The following is a 14,524-nucleotide window of genomic DNA, read 5'->3' as shown; positions in this document are numbered from 1 at the left end:
AAAGAGTATGAATCAACATCAGTGCCCCTGAATGGAGTGGAGATTGTAACAAGCTAAGGCTGAATCAGGAATTGCTCTTTGGTGTTAGGAACATCACTTACCTCACTGGCAGAGCCCTTGAAAGACTTCAGCAAGTATTTCTGGCTGGTATTTAGAGGGTTAAGGCAATGACCAGATAGCAGCCTTTTGGCACCAAGCTCCTCCTCAGCAGAAGGAAGGATATAGCTGTATGAACAGGCTGCTTAACAATGGCTCACATGTCCCCGGGGAACCGCCTGCAAATAGATTTCATCTTGCTTTCTCTTGTACTTTTCAAAGCTTCCTGTTTTCTCACGGTCCTTTTGGACAGTTTACAGTCTTTCTCCCTCTCCCTCTCTCTTTGAGGAAAGGAACACCCTTCTTACCAAGGGGAAAAAAAAAAAAAGAAGACGAAGAATGTAAGGGAAAGAGAGCACAGCAGTAGCCTTTCTACTTCACCGCATGCAATGGTTTTCTTTACCTTTTTCTCACAACAAAAGAAAACATGAGGCTTTCCTATGTGTCTAATCACAGCTAAGCACAGACTGTCTGAAGTGAGGCAGTAGCAAATAGTTGTCCCTTCTGTTTCCTCATCCAGCTGCAGTCTGGATCTGTGTTTGATTTTTCTCTGAAAAGCCAGCTTGTCTGTAGCATGTAAAGGCCTGAGCCCACGCTGCCTTAGTTGTTTCTGTTTAAAAAAGCACACAGAAGACTTTTGAAGGAGTTGCACCAACAGGTGTAATAGTACTAATTCTGATTTGTAGAGGAAGCTTCTATGAAATTTACAGTAGCTTTTAGTGCTGAAGTCAGCAATGTTTCAGACCTCTGATAAAGAATGCAATGAAGTTTTCTCCAGCCCAGTCAAATACACTTTGAAGCTGATGTTTTGAACTCCACTGCTCTCCCATTTAAAATCCTGAGATTAGATCAGAAGTCAAAACCAAAGAAAATGTAAGAGATAAGTACTTAGGGAAGAAACAAAACAGTCTGACATACCTAGAAGGGCAATACTTCATGTGGTGGCTTAGGAAGACAAGTGTTGAAGTAATTCAGACTTTTCCAGCAAACTGTACTGAAGTCTGTTTCACCAGTCAGTGCAACAAAGTGTGTTCAGCAGACTTGTAGTTGAGGTCTTTCTTTTCAGGGCTTGAATTTTATTCTGTCTAAAGTAGACAGCCTAACACAAGGTCCACAAATAAACCATGCTGTTCCTGCTATCCCAAGTTCTCTTGCATGACCTTTGCATCTCCCTGAGCGCTAAGGTTATTTGTGATGAGTTCTGCTGGAGCTCCCTCCCATGCAACTGGCTCAGGGTCAGCTTTCACATTCTGCTCATCAGTGCTCACACCCCTGCCCTGTCACAGAGAAACTCTTGTACACCTTCCTAGTTTGTTCTGCAGATTCAGGCTGTTCTTGAAGCACTAGCTGTGAACCCCAGCTAGCTTTGAGTTGCTGTCTTTCAGCCCATGAGCCCAAAGCATGCTCTCTTCACCCTCTGGATCACGAACAGTAATCTGAAAGTCATCTTGTGCCTTTTGAAAAGCATAGGTTACCCAGAGACTGTGCCACATAGAGACATCATTAAAAAAAAAACAAATCCTATCTGTGTTTCTTTCATTTTCCTGCCACACCTCTCCACTTTAGTACCATTTTCTCATGTCCCCAGAAGAGATTTCAGGACAAGAGCACATCACACATCCATAAGATTGTGCATGACTTTGGGAAATAGAAAACCTACCCGTTTTATTCAGAGACAAAGAACTTCTGTGCTGTAAGGAGCTATCCTTTACAAAGTCCTGTGTCTTTTCATTATGAAGAAAGAGAAATTAATATTGCCTTGACAGAAACAAAATAAAAGCTCCTACTAGACACATTTTAATACTCAATACCTTAACAGTTACAGATTTGCAGGAAGTACTCCAGCTATCCACCTGTTCAACCTGATTTTCCTTGATTATCAGTTCAGATAGAGAAGTAAAGACTTAGCTATCAGAAAGCAAAAGCTGGTGAGAACACAGGTCAGCCACAATATAAGCAGATAACCAGAAGCCTTCTGCTAAGAGGCACTGAGGTATTATTGTTGGCGTTCTTGTAGTCAGAAATATTGACTTGTCATTCCAGCAGCTGTCAAGATATAATCAGCTGCTGTTCTTCCTTGTAAATTTTCTGTGGTCGTCAGTGCTTCTTCTCCTCTTTGTTTCCTCCCAGCGCTTTCAGAAGTTGTTTCTGGTGCATTCATTCCCCTGAATATAAGTCATCTGGCATATTAGCTTTCTTTGAATGCAAACAAAAGACAGTCCTCTTTCCTAAGTGGATAGATGACCCTTGGAACTAGATAGCTTACTTTTACAAATTAATAACTTATTTTCAAAGGCTTTTTTTTCCCCCCTCCACTGTCTTGGTGAACACTTTGCTGACAAATTTATTTGCTAGAATATTCATTTTAACAAAATCACAGACAGCAAGACACAGAAGAGAATTTATGCAGCTGAAGCAAATGTTTTTTTAAAAGCTAGTATTTCCAGACTCTTTCTTTTTGCAGCATTGACTTAGGTCTAGTTTTTATTTTAAAACAATGCACCTGAAAATTTTTGTAGTAATGAAATGCTTCCATTTCCCCTCAAGAGATGGTTTAAAAATGCAAAGGATACATTACTATTTCACCAAGGATTGCTTCTTACCTAAATTTCATCCAGATATTCCAGGTGATGGCTTTGTGAATTTGAATCAAAAAGTAGGGTAGAAGACCTACTGTACTATCAAAATAAATCACATCAGAAGTCGTTAGACCAAAAATTTGGTGGAATCTCAGTAGTTGCTTGTCAGTAATTTTCTCCCAAATGAGTACACTGCTTGATGAAAGTTTCAATTACTCATTAGTGGTGATTCTGGCTCATACAGTAATAAAGATCATTAGAAGAAAAAAAATCTGATTATGAAAGCATTCCAAAAGAAGGAGTTGAAGTCGAAAGCAAACACAGAAGTTTTCAGAGGATGGAAATAGCCACTTTAATGTGAATAAAAATACAAATCCTTATAAGGAAAGACCAGAAGACAAGTAAGTCTAGAAGCTTGTAACAGTAATGTCAAACTCTCATGTCTTGAGAATACATTTGATTTATAAGGCACCAGACTACAAAAGGACACATCTAGATAAACAACAACAATGGAAAAAAACCACTTATTGTTTCATCAAAGGGAAACTTGCACGATCAATAGCTTGAGCTGGCAGGAACATGCTTCAGGGAAAGCTGAGTCATTCTTGCAGCCCCATGACTGTTTAAATTGCAGCTTACTCGCCAGAGACACCGAAACACAGAAGTTGGTAAACAGAAGACAAGAGGATCAGAGAAAACTGTGGGACAAAGAAAGAAAGGAAAAAATTAATTGCTTTTTCTAAATTCAAGCAAAATATGCAGCCATTAAATTTCCGCTTAAGGAGAAGTAATATTCTGCTTGAGAGTTTCACAGAAACCCTTCATAGATTTTATTTTGTATCTCCATCTCTGCCTGTTCTTGGTTAAAGGCTAGATTTATAAACTACAAAAAAAATGGTTCACCAGCGCAGAACATTATACCTTGAATTTCTTTCCAGTTACAAGCCTTCCAGTTTATGCACTTAAGGCTCTCCCCTCCCTACAACAATGTTGCCTGCTTTGGGGGAATCTTTGACTGTGTGTCCTAGTCACCAAACTTAAAAAAAGGCAGCAGTGCAGAAGGCCCCAGATAGATCAGACTCAATCACATATTCTTGTCTCTAGTATTTTTTGCCTGTATCTTTACAGCCAGAAGTTACATCCAGAAGCAGCCAGGGCTCAAGTTGAGAAGAGTAGGTCCTATTTTCTTTTAAAATGTTTTCCTTGAAAGTACCCCTTTGAACTAATCATTTTTATTTTTACTGTTTTTACAGCTTTGTGGAAAGGAATTTAACAGAATGCACAATTTAATGGGACACATGCACTTGCACTCAGACAGTAAACCTTTCAAGTGCCTCTACTGTCCCAGCAAATTCACTTTGAAGGGGAACCTAACCAGGCACATGAAAGTCAAACATGGGGTGATGGAAAGAGGATTTCATTCTCAAGGTAACTTTTTTTTCAGCAAGGTTATTCTCTGAAAGATTTGAAGATGTGCATCAGTAAACCCAAATGAGCTTTGTTCCACAGATCTGCAATCTTGTACCATAGATCCAATGCTATTGGAAGAATTTAAATCCCATAAACCTGGGAGGTTGTTGTGAACTATCTATATTACTCCAGTGCTACAGATCGGAGATCCCCAAGTTATTGACCCTTGTCAGACCTTTCAGACTACATATGTGATAACACAGAGGTACAGACTAAGATATAGGAGAAGGCGGAGACAAAATGAGACAGTATTTATGAGCACAAAGGAAATAACTTTAACTACATTGCTGTCATCAGGTGTTAGGGAGAATATGATCAGCAGTGTGACAGCAGAGGATTTATCAAGCCATACCAACTGTTCTTGTACTTAAACCCAGGGCTCCCCATCCATCACTGTGACAAGATGAAATATCCACAGCACCACAGAGCTTCTCCCAGCTTCTCCCAGTGGGTACTCTGAGACACAAATGGGAGCAAGCTGGTGGACAATCAGCCTTAGTTAGGCTGTGGCACATGTAGTTGGTCAGGGAAGTAATTAGATGACATGGTCTTCCTGATTGAAGGTGTAGTTCTGTTATTTTTTGATAAACACTACTGTTTCAAGGGGCTTGATTCCCAGAGGCTGATAGACCACAGCCTAGCAGCCATGGACAAGCAGACATTTTGCCCTAGGCACATCTGGTTGGGAGTTCATAGATTTTCTCTCATGTTCGAGGTACATCATAAACCATAAATTCATTCAAAACTGTCAGAAACAAAAAAAAAATTTAGAAGATTTCACGTGACTTGCTCACTGCTTATTGGATTCCAGTCTGGAATGAGAATGAAAGCCTGAATGGCTCTATGTCTTGGTTATTCTGTACCATATTAATATAGCTGACATCAGTTGAAGGCCACAGGTTCAAGACCTAGATCACAAAAAATCATGTGAACAGGAGGAAACGCTCCTCCCCCATCTCAAAGCATATGGATTTTTGACTACCCATGGTACCCTGCAAAGCATTTCTTAGCTCCCACTTACCACATACACTTCCTAAAGTCATCCTTATGTATGCACACATGCCAATGTTATCTAAAAAAGTGAGAGAACTAGGGAGGATTATGTTGAGAGCTTGTGTATCCAAGATGTTTTTTGTTAAGATTTCCTGGATAAATAATTCTTTCATGTGTGAGATTTCTTGATGTTTCTGAAATTCAAGCTTTAGGGCAGCCTAGCACATATGTAAAACACATACTTTAATGATATTCGGCATAAAATGTAAAAAGATCCTAAAAGGTCATGAAACAAACGTGCTTTTTAAAAAAAAAATCTCCTAGAGCACCATGCTAATTACACAATTACTTGTAATTGAAGACAGCCTAAGAGCTTTTCAGTGTACAGAGATATTTCAGCCCTGCAGGCTTATCAGGCACAAAACAATTTGCAAGGGCTGCCACCTGCTCATGAACCATTTTAACAAATACAACCTGTTGCAAAGTAGCAGCTGTATCTGGTAAGGCTGCATAGATGCTGCAGAAACTGGATTCAATTACTGAGAGAAAAAAACCAAACCAAACCAAACCAAAGAAAGCCAAATAGTTGCTTTTGTAGTTATTTGCAATTGGGTGAAATCCTCATCCAAGTAATGTCACTATTCTTTTAATTTAAGATGGACTATGCCTGCAGCATCTGAATTATCTTTGGTGCATCCCGATGCTCAGAGAGTATTTGTGTCCACGGATGCCTCCTGCCTAACCTCTGGATTTCCAGTAAGAAAGGAGGCACTCTGACAAATATTAAGATAAACCATGTCCAGAATTACACTCAGACTTACACTGCACTGCTCAAAATCATCACTTGTTTATAATGATTTCCTTGTGCTGAAGCACTATGTAGTCCATAGAGCTTTTCAGTGGTGTAAGTGGCTTCTTGGTGGATTAAAGAGGAAAAATTAAGGAGAGTGGAGGCTGTAGACTGCTGAGAGTTGATTGTTTTTTTCATTTTTAAAGTAGTAACTTTGAACCAGAGTGTCCAAAGAACAAACACATTAACATGTTTTTAATCTCTTCCATTCCTCTGGAAAAAAAAAAAAAAAAGAAGTACAAAACCTGGGACTTTGATTATGGCCTGTGATGCTTTAGATCAAAGTTTTCATTAAAAAAAAAAAAATAGTAATGAGGAAGTGGGTAGGTTCACTAGCAAAAATAGTTTACAAGAGGCCAGGCTACTTCAGTTTTATTCCTAGCTCCCTCATCAAGTGTCTGGCATGTACAAGCCAATATTTTGTGTGTCCTGAGCTGGCTGTAAAGTACTTCTTCTAACAGCATCTGAAAGGAGATGCCCTGAGATGTAAACAGTAGAGTACTTGGCAATTGCAGGGTAGAACACAAAGCTGAAGTACGAAACAGAAGGCCACCTCACATTTTGTTTTTTAACCATGTATCATGTAATGAAGTTTCTTATATATAAATCATTCCTTTTCTCCTTCCTTCAAAACACTACAAGGTTTTGGAAGAGGAAGAATTGCTCTGTCACAGACAAATGTCTTGAGAAGCTTGGAACAGGAAGAGCCCTTTGATCTTTCCCAGAAAAGCCAAGGGAAGACAATCTCATTTCATTTGGATGGTGAGAGTGCCAAGGGCAACTTGTGCCAGGAAGAAGAGGAAGACAACTGCTATGAGGCAGAGCAGTACAGCCCCACCACGTACCACCATGATGACAACAAGCTGTATGTGGCTCAAGATCTGTCTGGCAAACGTGAGTGCATGATGAAGGACTTCAGAGAGTCCTACTGCAATGAGAAGGAAGTGCTAAGTGAGGAAGGACTGGAGAAGAGAATAGAAAATTCAGACAAACAGGAGAGCCAAGGAGAGAGAGACCTTGCAAACAACAAAGAACACCTCAGCTTTAGAGCCTTTGAAAAGGCCAGGCTTGGCCACTCTCTCTCTGATTACTTGTATTTCAAGCACAGGAACAAGAGTTTGAAAGAATTGCTGGAAAGAAAAATGGAAAAACAAACAATGCTTATAGGCATTTAAAATGGACATTTTAAAACAGCTGGAAAATTGCAACCAGATAGCTTTTAACAGGAACTACAATTTACCAAAGCCTGGAAGTTTGTAGTAGTCTTTAGAAATAAGAAAGCCAAATTAATAAAAATAATTTCAGGTAGAACACATACATTGAAAAAATAAAGCAGTTCAAGGTCACCAAGAAATGCAATAGATATTGAACAATAACATTTTTATACTTATCCATTTGATGTAGACAATGGGGTGGGTACAGAAGTTTATTTTCCTTTATGTGGGGTGGTAGAGACTTATATGCAATTTTCTAGTTATCAACAAGCAGCATACTTTAGTGTTTGATTTATTATCTGACTAAATATATATGAACACTTCTAACTATATGTCTCAAAAACTCTGAAAATACTAAGAATTTCAAAGTATAAACAAGAGTACTGTTAAACATCATGTGCATGAAAGTTCTAAGAGTGAATGAACTAACACAGTCCAAATACTTTCATTTGCTGAAGTGACTGTAAATTCAACCACTTAAAATGAGAAATGGGAAACAAATTAAGAAGAAATACTAATGTTTTGTGAGATAGTGGAGCGCAGCTCTGTAAGGCTTTGAAAGGGCTGGAATTTATTACAGTCACAGAAGCTTTTCCTCTGGCACAAGGGATGTTTGTGCTTTGCTATATATCAGTCAGTGAGGGAATATTCAGCAATTCTTAAAGTAAAATAGCATGGGCTGTGTTGACGTTTTGTTCTACTGTCTACTCAGACAACTGATAAGCAGCAGCAGCATGTAGCATTTGCAAGGCTTGCTGTAATTACACATAGAGCAACATGAGTAATTCATTGAGAAAATGATGCAATTTTACCATTTATCTCTTCAGTTTATCTTGGCTAGCAAGGATGATTTTTAAATACACAAGTCTGATCAGACTGTTTTAGAAGGTATGCCAAAAATCAGCCCTTACAGGGCAAGCAGTGCCTCACAGAGGAAAACTGGTTTTGGATTTCCTCTTGTCAGAGTCACAATTTTTCTCTTATCATCATGGCTTGACCAGTAAGCTCCAGTAAAACATGCTGTTTTTACTGAGTCATTCTCAACATTTCATCCTCTGATTCCCATACAATTGCATGTTCATAACAAAGATGCTGAAAACACATTCCATTAATTGCATGAATAACTCACCGGCATCTTGATGCTTGTGTCTTCCAGATAGGTGACAAACAGCCCCACACCATCCTATTGCTTATAAGGAAGTAAAGTTTAAATCATTCATTTAATTAGTCTTATGTCATTCTGACATCCCAGCTCAAAAGGTTAAAATCCATATATATGGTACATCTTTTCCAAATATTGCTACCTTCTTCACTTACCTGTCAAGTCCTTGATTTGAAATGCCTTGCTCGATATATAGCAAGTTATAATTAAATATAGTCATATACTTATGGCTTGCTAAGGCTAGAGTCATGTAGCTGCAGCCCTCTCTCATTTTAAGAAACCACTCACAGGGCTAATGATTCTCACACCTACCAGTTAATCACCATTCATAGGGCAGCAGCCCTTACTCAGCATATAAAACTGTGTTTGTGTAGTCTGAGGTTGCAGAAGGTAGTTTCATTTTTCAGGGCTCAAACACAGCATAGTAAAGATTCTGAATGAAGAACAGAAAAAGTGTTTGATAAAAGAAGCTGTAACATAAAGGTGACTATTCAAAATGTAATTAACTCTACAGCTAATGTACATAATTTTTTAAAATAAAATGGGGATATTGAATTGAAGTAGAATGTAGGTCACTTGAGACCTAGAACTAATGATGTCTTTCAAAATGAGGTGTATTTCAGAGGTACATAGCGTGTTATTTCAATGATGAACTGTCTTATATACATTCACCTTCCTTGCTTCCACTGCAAGGTAAGTCCTCTTAAAAAAGCAGACATCTTTCTTTCAAGGAAGTTATTGTGATCAAGCAGAAGAATCGTAAAATGTTTAGTGATATTTTTAGTGATGTGTGTAACTGCATTCTTTATTAAACTAGAGGGGAAATGATTAGGTAGAAATCCAGCATGGTCTAGGAGATTGTCTCTCAGAGATGGCAACAAGTCCTTTGGTTACCTTCTTGGCAATATCATGTCTCTGCCAGACAAAAGCTCCAATCTGAGAACGTATACAGCCAAGGGCTGGGAGCCATTGACTCTAAGAAATGTCTTTCTCAAGGTGGTGTAGTTTCCAGCTGTGCATGATTCAAGATCAGTCCACTCCACCTTTGCAGCCATATTAGTTCCTATGACAAGGTGAATAAGCAAAGAATCAGGAATCTGGTTGCAATTTCTAGAATGCTGATCATGCAGATTAGTTGAATTAAGCAAGTGTCTTCACTTCTGTGGTGGGTAAAGCAGAAAGGCATGCAGCCCTTCCATTGCATTGGAGAGTGTTATGGAACAGCTAGGCAATCCTTATCAAGAAAGAGACAAATGATTACGTATCAATAGCACTCCAGGCAAATGGAGCAAAGGAGATATTTTCAGCAGGGCTCTGCTGCCAGTAGATAACATTGTAACCACAAAAATTATGTCTACTGGAACTATGCAGTCCAGAGTTCCCTTAAAGAACTTGTAAGGGAAAGTGCCAGATGTGTCCTTAGGAAAGGGAATCACTGCAGACAGTTCTGGGTTGCTTCAATGCTTAACCCAAACACTTTCAATGGCACTGTCACTGCAGCCAAGTTACCCACTTCTACAATCCCACTTCTCGCTGGAGCAAAAGCAACTGCCAAACACATACAGCCAGACTGAAAGGAGTAGAGGTCCCTGAATGGCAATGCTATTTGGGAGTAATATTAATGTGAATCCCTTTCCTTACGTTCTTCCTAGGAAGCAGAGAATATTCCATTACAAAGCAGCCTTGAGACTGTACCCAGTCACATAGTCATACTAAGTTAATTCACAAACACCCAAGACTAATTCATGTTAGAACAGTAAAGAGCTCATCTAAACCCCTATGTCACTGGTCAGAGGAATTGCAAACAAAACTATTACCGAGATAAGAAGACAGTGCCAAGTGACCCATGCAAAGACATTAGGAGATGATAGTCCTCTGTATTGCAGAGCATAATGCAGCTGGGTCTAAGACATTTGTTACAAAGAGGCCCCAAGGGACAAATTAAAAGTGAAGTAACAGCCATCATTGTGAAACACTTTGCTTTTCAAACGTATTTACATTGGCACCATTTTGGGAACAGACAGTAACAGCCTTTGGTTTTTAATAGCTTTGAAAATGCTGTATAGTAATTTGCTCTCATAATAAAGTTATTTCCCATCTCTAATTTTCGAGGGATTAGCTTCCTTGTTTTGCTTTCAATAGAGGCTCAGAAGTCCTGTAGAGACATTGCTTATGTCCAGGACCTTAGGGGATATATTTTCTCTTTTTCCTCCTTCCTAATCTATCTACCTTCTTCTTGCTATGTTGTGGAAAAAAAAAAGTATTTATCTGACTGTTCTCTGCTATTTGGGTTTTCAGCTCATGGTAACACATGAAAGTAAAGCCCAGCCTCCACCACTTGTATATTAAATCACATCCATACCGTTTCCCTGCATTACTATATGAAGCCTAACTTCACCCTCCTGCAAAGCATCAGAGCAAAGTAGAGTGGCCACAAACTCACATAACTCAGGTGTTTTTCAAACTCATACAAAATGAGATACTTCAAGAAGCTGTGCTGAAGAAAGATAAATTGGCCACACTATGAGTCTAAGCAAGTGAAGGCAAGTGGTTTGTTAAATTCGAGGCTTTTCTGCTGTTAAGGGCAGCAGGGAGAATTCTAGAAGACACTGTAAAGAACAGAGTAGGTGGATGAAATATCAAAATCTGGGTTTGTAAAATCTGAAGGTAAAGAAAGACAACACATTTACTGAGAAAGTGAAGTTGTAGGTCACCCTGGAACAAGCTGTTTTGAACGGCCACCAGGACTCAGCTGACTCCTAGTAAACTTGAGTTCTGGCTGCCAGGCAGCCTCCAGTCAGTGAAGGCAAAGACAGGTGCTCTGTGTTCAGCAACTCAAAGGATAAAACACTTCGTGATAATATTATAATAGAAGTTCTGTGCTTTGTCCTATAAAACGAGCTACTGCAAAGACCAAGTAATGCTACTATACCCATCTTTTTACAACTCTGTGTTTGTCCACTAGCTATTCTCAGATTTCTGTCTTCTTATGGTGCTGCTGGACTCCGCTGTTGTGAGTGTACAGTTAAGAAGTAATATAAGTACTATATTTATTATTCCAAGGAGTTTTTAATAATTATTAATAGTTTTGCAAATAAGTAATGTCTGCTCAGCTGAACAAGATGTAACAGAGCTAACATTTTGTACTCCTAACAGATTTTGCAAATACTGTGGTGTATATTTATTTAACATAGAATGCTGGGTTCCTATCTAAAGACCCAACTCAAAAAACAGGCCAACTATCTGTGAAGATTTAGTTTCTGACTTTCTATCTCAATAGTAAAAGCATGTATGATGTATTGTATTAATTTAAGCAAATAAACATGTACTGGAGAAACTGCTGTACTTTGCATTGAAATGGATCTGGAGTTCTTGGTACTCTAGCTATTTGACATACTAAATGCGTGGGGCTGGTCTGGCAAGACCATACTTCACTCAGCACCAATGAAGAGTGATCCTTGTAAAGGGAAGCCTAAATCAATGATGGAGGTCTAGTTAGAAGACAAGGGCAGAAATGCTGCCAGGTCACCTGAGGTAGAGACATCGCTTCGTTGTAACAGACTGCAGCGATGACATAAAGAATGCTCTGGAATGGTTATGGTATTTGTTAACTCAGTCCTAGACAGGCTAAAAAAGAAAGACGTAATCCTTAAAAGAAGTTTCAAATATCTGCATCATGTAAAAAGAGAGGAAAAACCAACCAGATAAGTTATAAAATTGATGTTAAGAAATTAGGAATATGTTTACAACTTAAGACTGAACTCAGAGGCTCGGCATTTCTTTTTCTAATGGAAAACATCACTTCTAGTGAGGAGTAAACTCCTGGATGTGTTTGTTTTAATGAGAACCTGATGGAATTGGCATAATCAGACTTCACAGAGAACATTTTAAGCTCTTCGTGAGCACAGAGAGAAAGCAGCTGGAATGCTGGCTATAAAATAACTCGAGTAATAAAGAAAACAGAGATATTCCCTTTCTGTCAGAGGTATATACCTTAACAAGTGCAAGAAGGCTATATACAAACACTAGAAATACATGTAAAAGGCTAAATGAAGCAGAGTTAAGCCTTTTTTGCTTTCCTATTTTTTTGTTTTCTTTCCCCTCCCTTTTGTTTTGATTGCACGTAACAACCACTGTGAAGATTATAAACTACCTCTACATGAGGAGGAACAGTGTATATTGGGGAGTGACATAGTTCATTCCCATGTGACCCTGTGCTAATGAATCTCAAAGTTTCCCTTTTATCAGTCACAAAAATATAATTTAGAAAAACATGTGTTTGATCCTTTTCACAAATTTCCTTTTAATTTTTTCTTTTTTTTAAAAACTGAGCTATGCTCACTTATGTCTTCCAACAAGCAGAAATCAAGTAGAAGAGAGAGCCTCTCAGATGTTCGCAGGGGGCTTTTCTGTGCCTGTAGTGAAGTGGTGAAAGGCCCAGTATATCTAAAGTATTTTCATGAAGACAGACAAATAAATACCGATGATATGACACGAAGTGTTGAATCATGAAAAGGAAAACCAACCCTAGTAAGATACAAATGATATGGGATATCTCTGAGAAGAGCAAGTCTCTGTTAAGCTGCAGTGTGTTAGACCTTTAAGAAATTAAAATCCTAGTTTAAGTAACAAGGCCGCATACACAACCTCTTGCCAAATTCATCCCATTAATACACTCTATAGCTTGTGTACTTTGATACAGATAAATGTGTTTGCCCACAGGTCCATAATAAAAAGTCTGATCTAAAACACATGCAGGGAGTTTGTCATTCCAGCAATTGGAAATGGTGAAACACTGAACAGGGATCACTGCTAACGCTGTCCCTAGATATGGTATGGTGGTGTGTTGGATCACACAGCATAGATTTCCTTAATGATCAGCCTGCAAAGAAAGTACAGCTGAACCAAGAACATCCTCTTTGTGAATAAACCTTCTGGTGTCCTGTCGTTCTGTTTACCCTGTCTGAAAAAATACTGTGTATCCAGTCCAATTACATAAATGATTTAATTTGGAAAGATCCAGACACCACTGTTCTTCAGTGAATCACTCATTGGACTGAAAAATCCCTGTAATGCGAAAATTTTGTTCAACAGAACTCTGTAAATTTACATCAGGGGAGAATGTTGGCTTGTGGTTTTGAAGCTGTGAACTTCTGCTTGTACTGTACTTTTCTCAGTACTTAAGTACCCTTACAGTTCTGAATGGAAGATCGTTAAAGAATAAATTATGATTGAGAGACTAATTAGCCAAATAAAAGACAGGGTGCAGTAAAATGAGAATGATGGAGTTGTGTGAAAGCAAGAAATATATTTCTATCCTCTGAAAAGATATTATAAAATGAACGGAGATGGGAATAGGATTCAGATGACAGATAAAGCGTCATAGTAATATCTCTAAAAGAAATGTAGTTGAGGAAGGTAAGTGGCAGATACAACCCAGAAAGATACCTATCAATAGAGTGATATCTGTGTCAGGGAATTCTGCAAGCTGCTTAATTCTTTGCAGACTTTGCCATTGTCTACTACAAGATATAGGACTTTTCTAGAAACACTGAATCTTGATCTTTTTTGTTTCATAGGCCAAGATATTTTTTTAAAATCAGTATATAAAGCATTTGTACAAGAGAGGGAATCAACACTCTAGCCAGCCACACAAATATAGTGAAAACTGACAACAATCGTGAAGTCTTGCTGTGAAGAAAGTTACATTAAAATTGAGGCAGGATTGAGCCTAGTACAATCTATCTTGGAAGTCTATGAGAGCAGAACCAAGACCAGACAAGTCCAAGATGGTATAGGTCTGGGAAATGCACATGCAAACACTCCCTGGGAGCTTAGAAAGAAATGTGATCTTAAGGGAAACAAATTAAATGCTGTTCCATAATGAGAGTTTTTCTTAAACTGGGAGTAACCACATTGGAGGTTCCAAAAGGATTGTATGAGGCAGGTTTCACATGAGCAGTCAGTTGAGACTAGACCCCAGCAAAATAATGCCACTCTGAAATGTCTCCTACAGAAATGTCTGGAATTGTTTATGATAACAGTAGCTTATACATGCTTGTCACCATCACTCTGCAGGAGGCAACCACCCTAGAGTCAACCAGCAGAATGGATCATGAGAGAGGATTTGTGCAAATGTCACCCACTCCAGTGAAGTAAC

General features: G+C 38.7%; 1 protein-coding gene across 6 annotated transcripts in view; it reads left to right on the top strand.

The window, feature by feature from the left end:
• The window catches only part of ZNF366 (zinc finger protein 366), a 38,456-nt gene extending 26,747 nt beyond the window's left edge, over nt 1–11,709 (top strand). For all 6 annotated transcript variants that reach the window (XM_040580118.1, XM_040580124.1, XM_040580121.1 and 3 more), the window contains 2 exons: nt 3,929–4,103; nt 6,631–11,709. In XM_040580118.1, the coding sequence (XP_040436052.1) occupies nt 3,929–4,103; nt 6,631–7,163 (708 nt within the window). In that variant the 3' untranslated portion in view covers nt 7,164–11,709. The remainder of the gene's footprint in view (nt 1–3,928; nt 4,104–6,630) is intronic.
• The last annotated feature ends 2,815 nt before the right edge of the window (nt 11,710–14,524 follow it).

The sequence above is a fragment of the Falco naumanni genome, chromosome Z (genome assembly GCF_017639655.2).
Source record: "Falco naumanni isolate bFalNau1 chromosome Z, bFalNau1.pat, whole genome shotgun sequence".
In the NCBI taxonomy this organism is placed as follows: domain Eukaryota; kingdom Metazoa; phylum Chordata; class Aves; order Falconiformes; family Falconidae; genus Falco; species Falco naumanni.
Note: the sequence above shows the minus strand (reverse complement) of the source record. Positions and strands in the feature narration are given on the sequence as shown.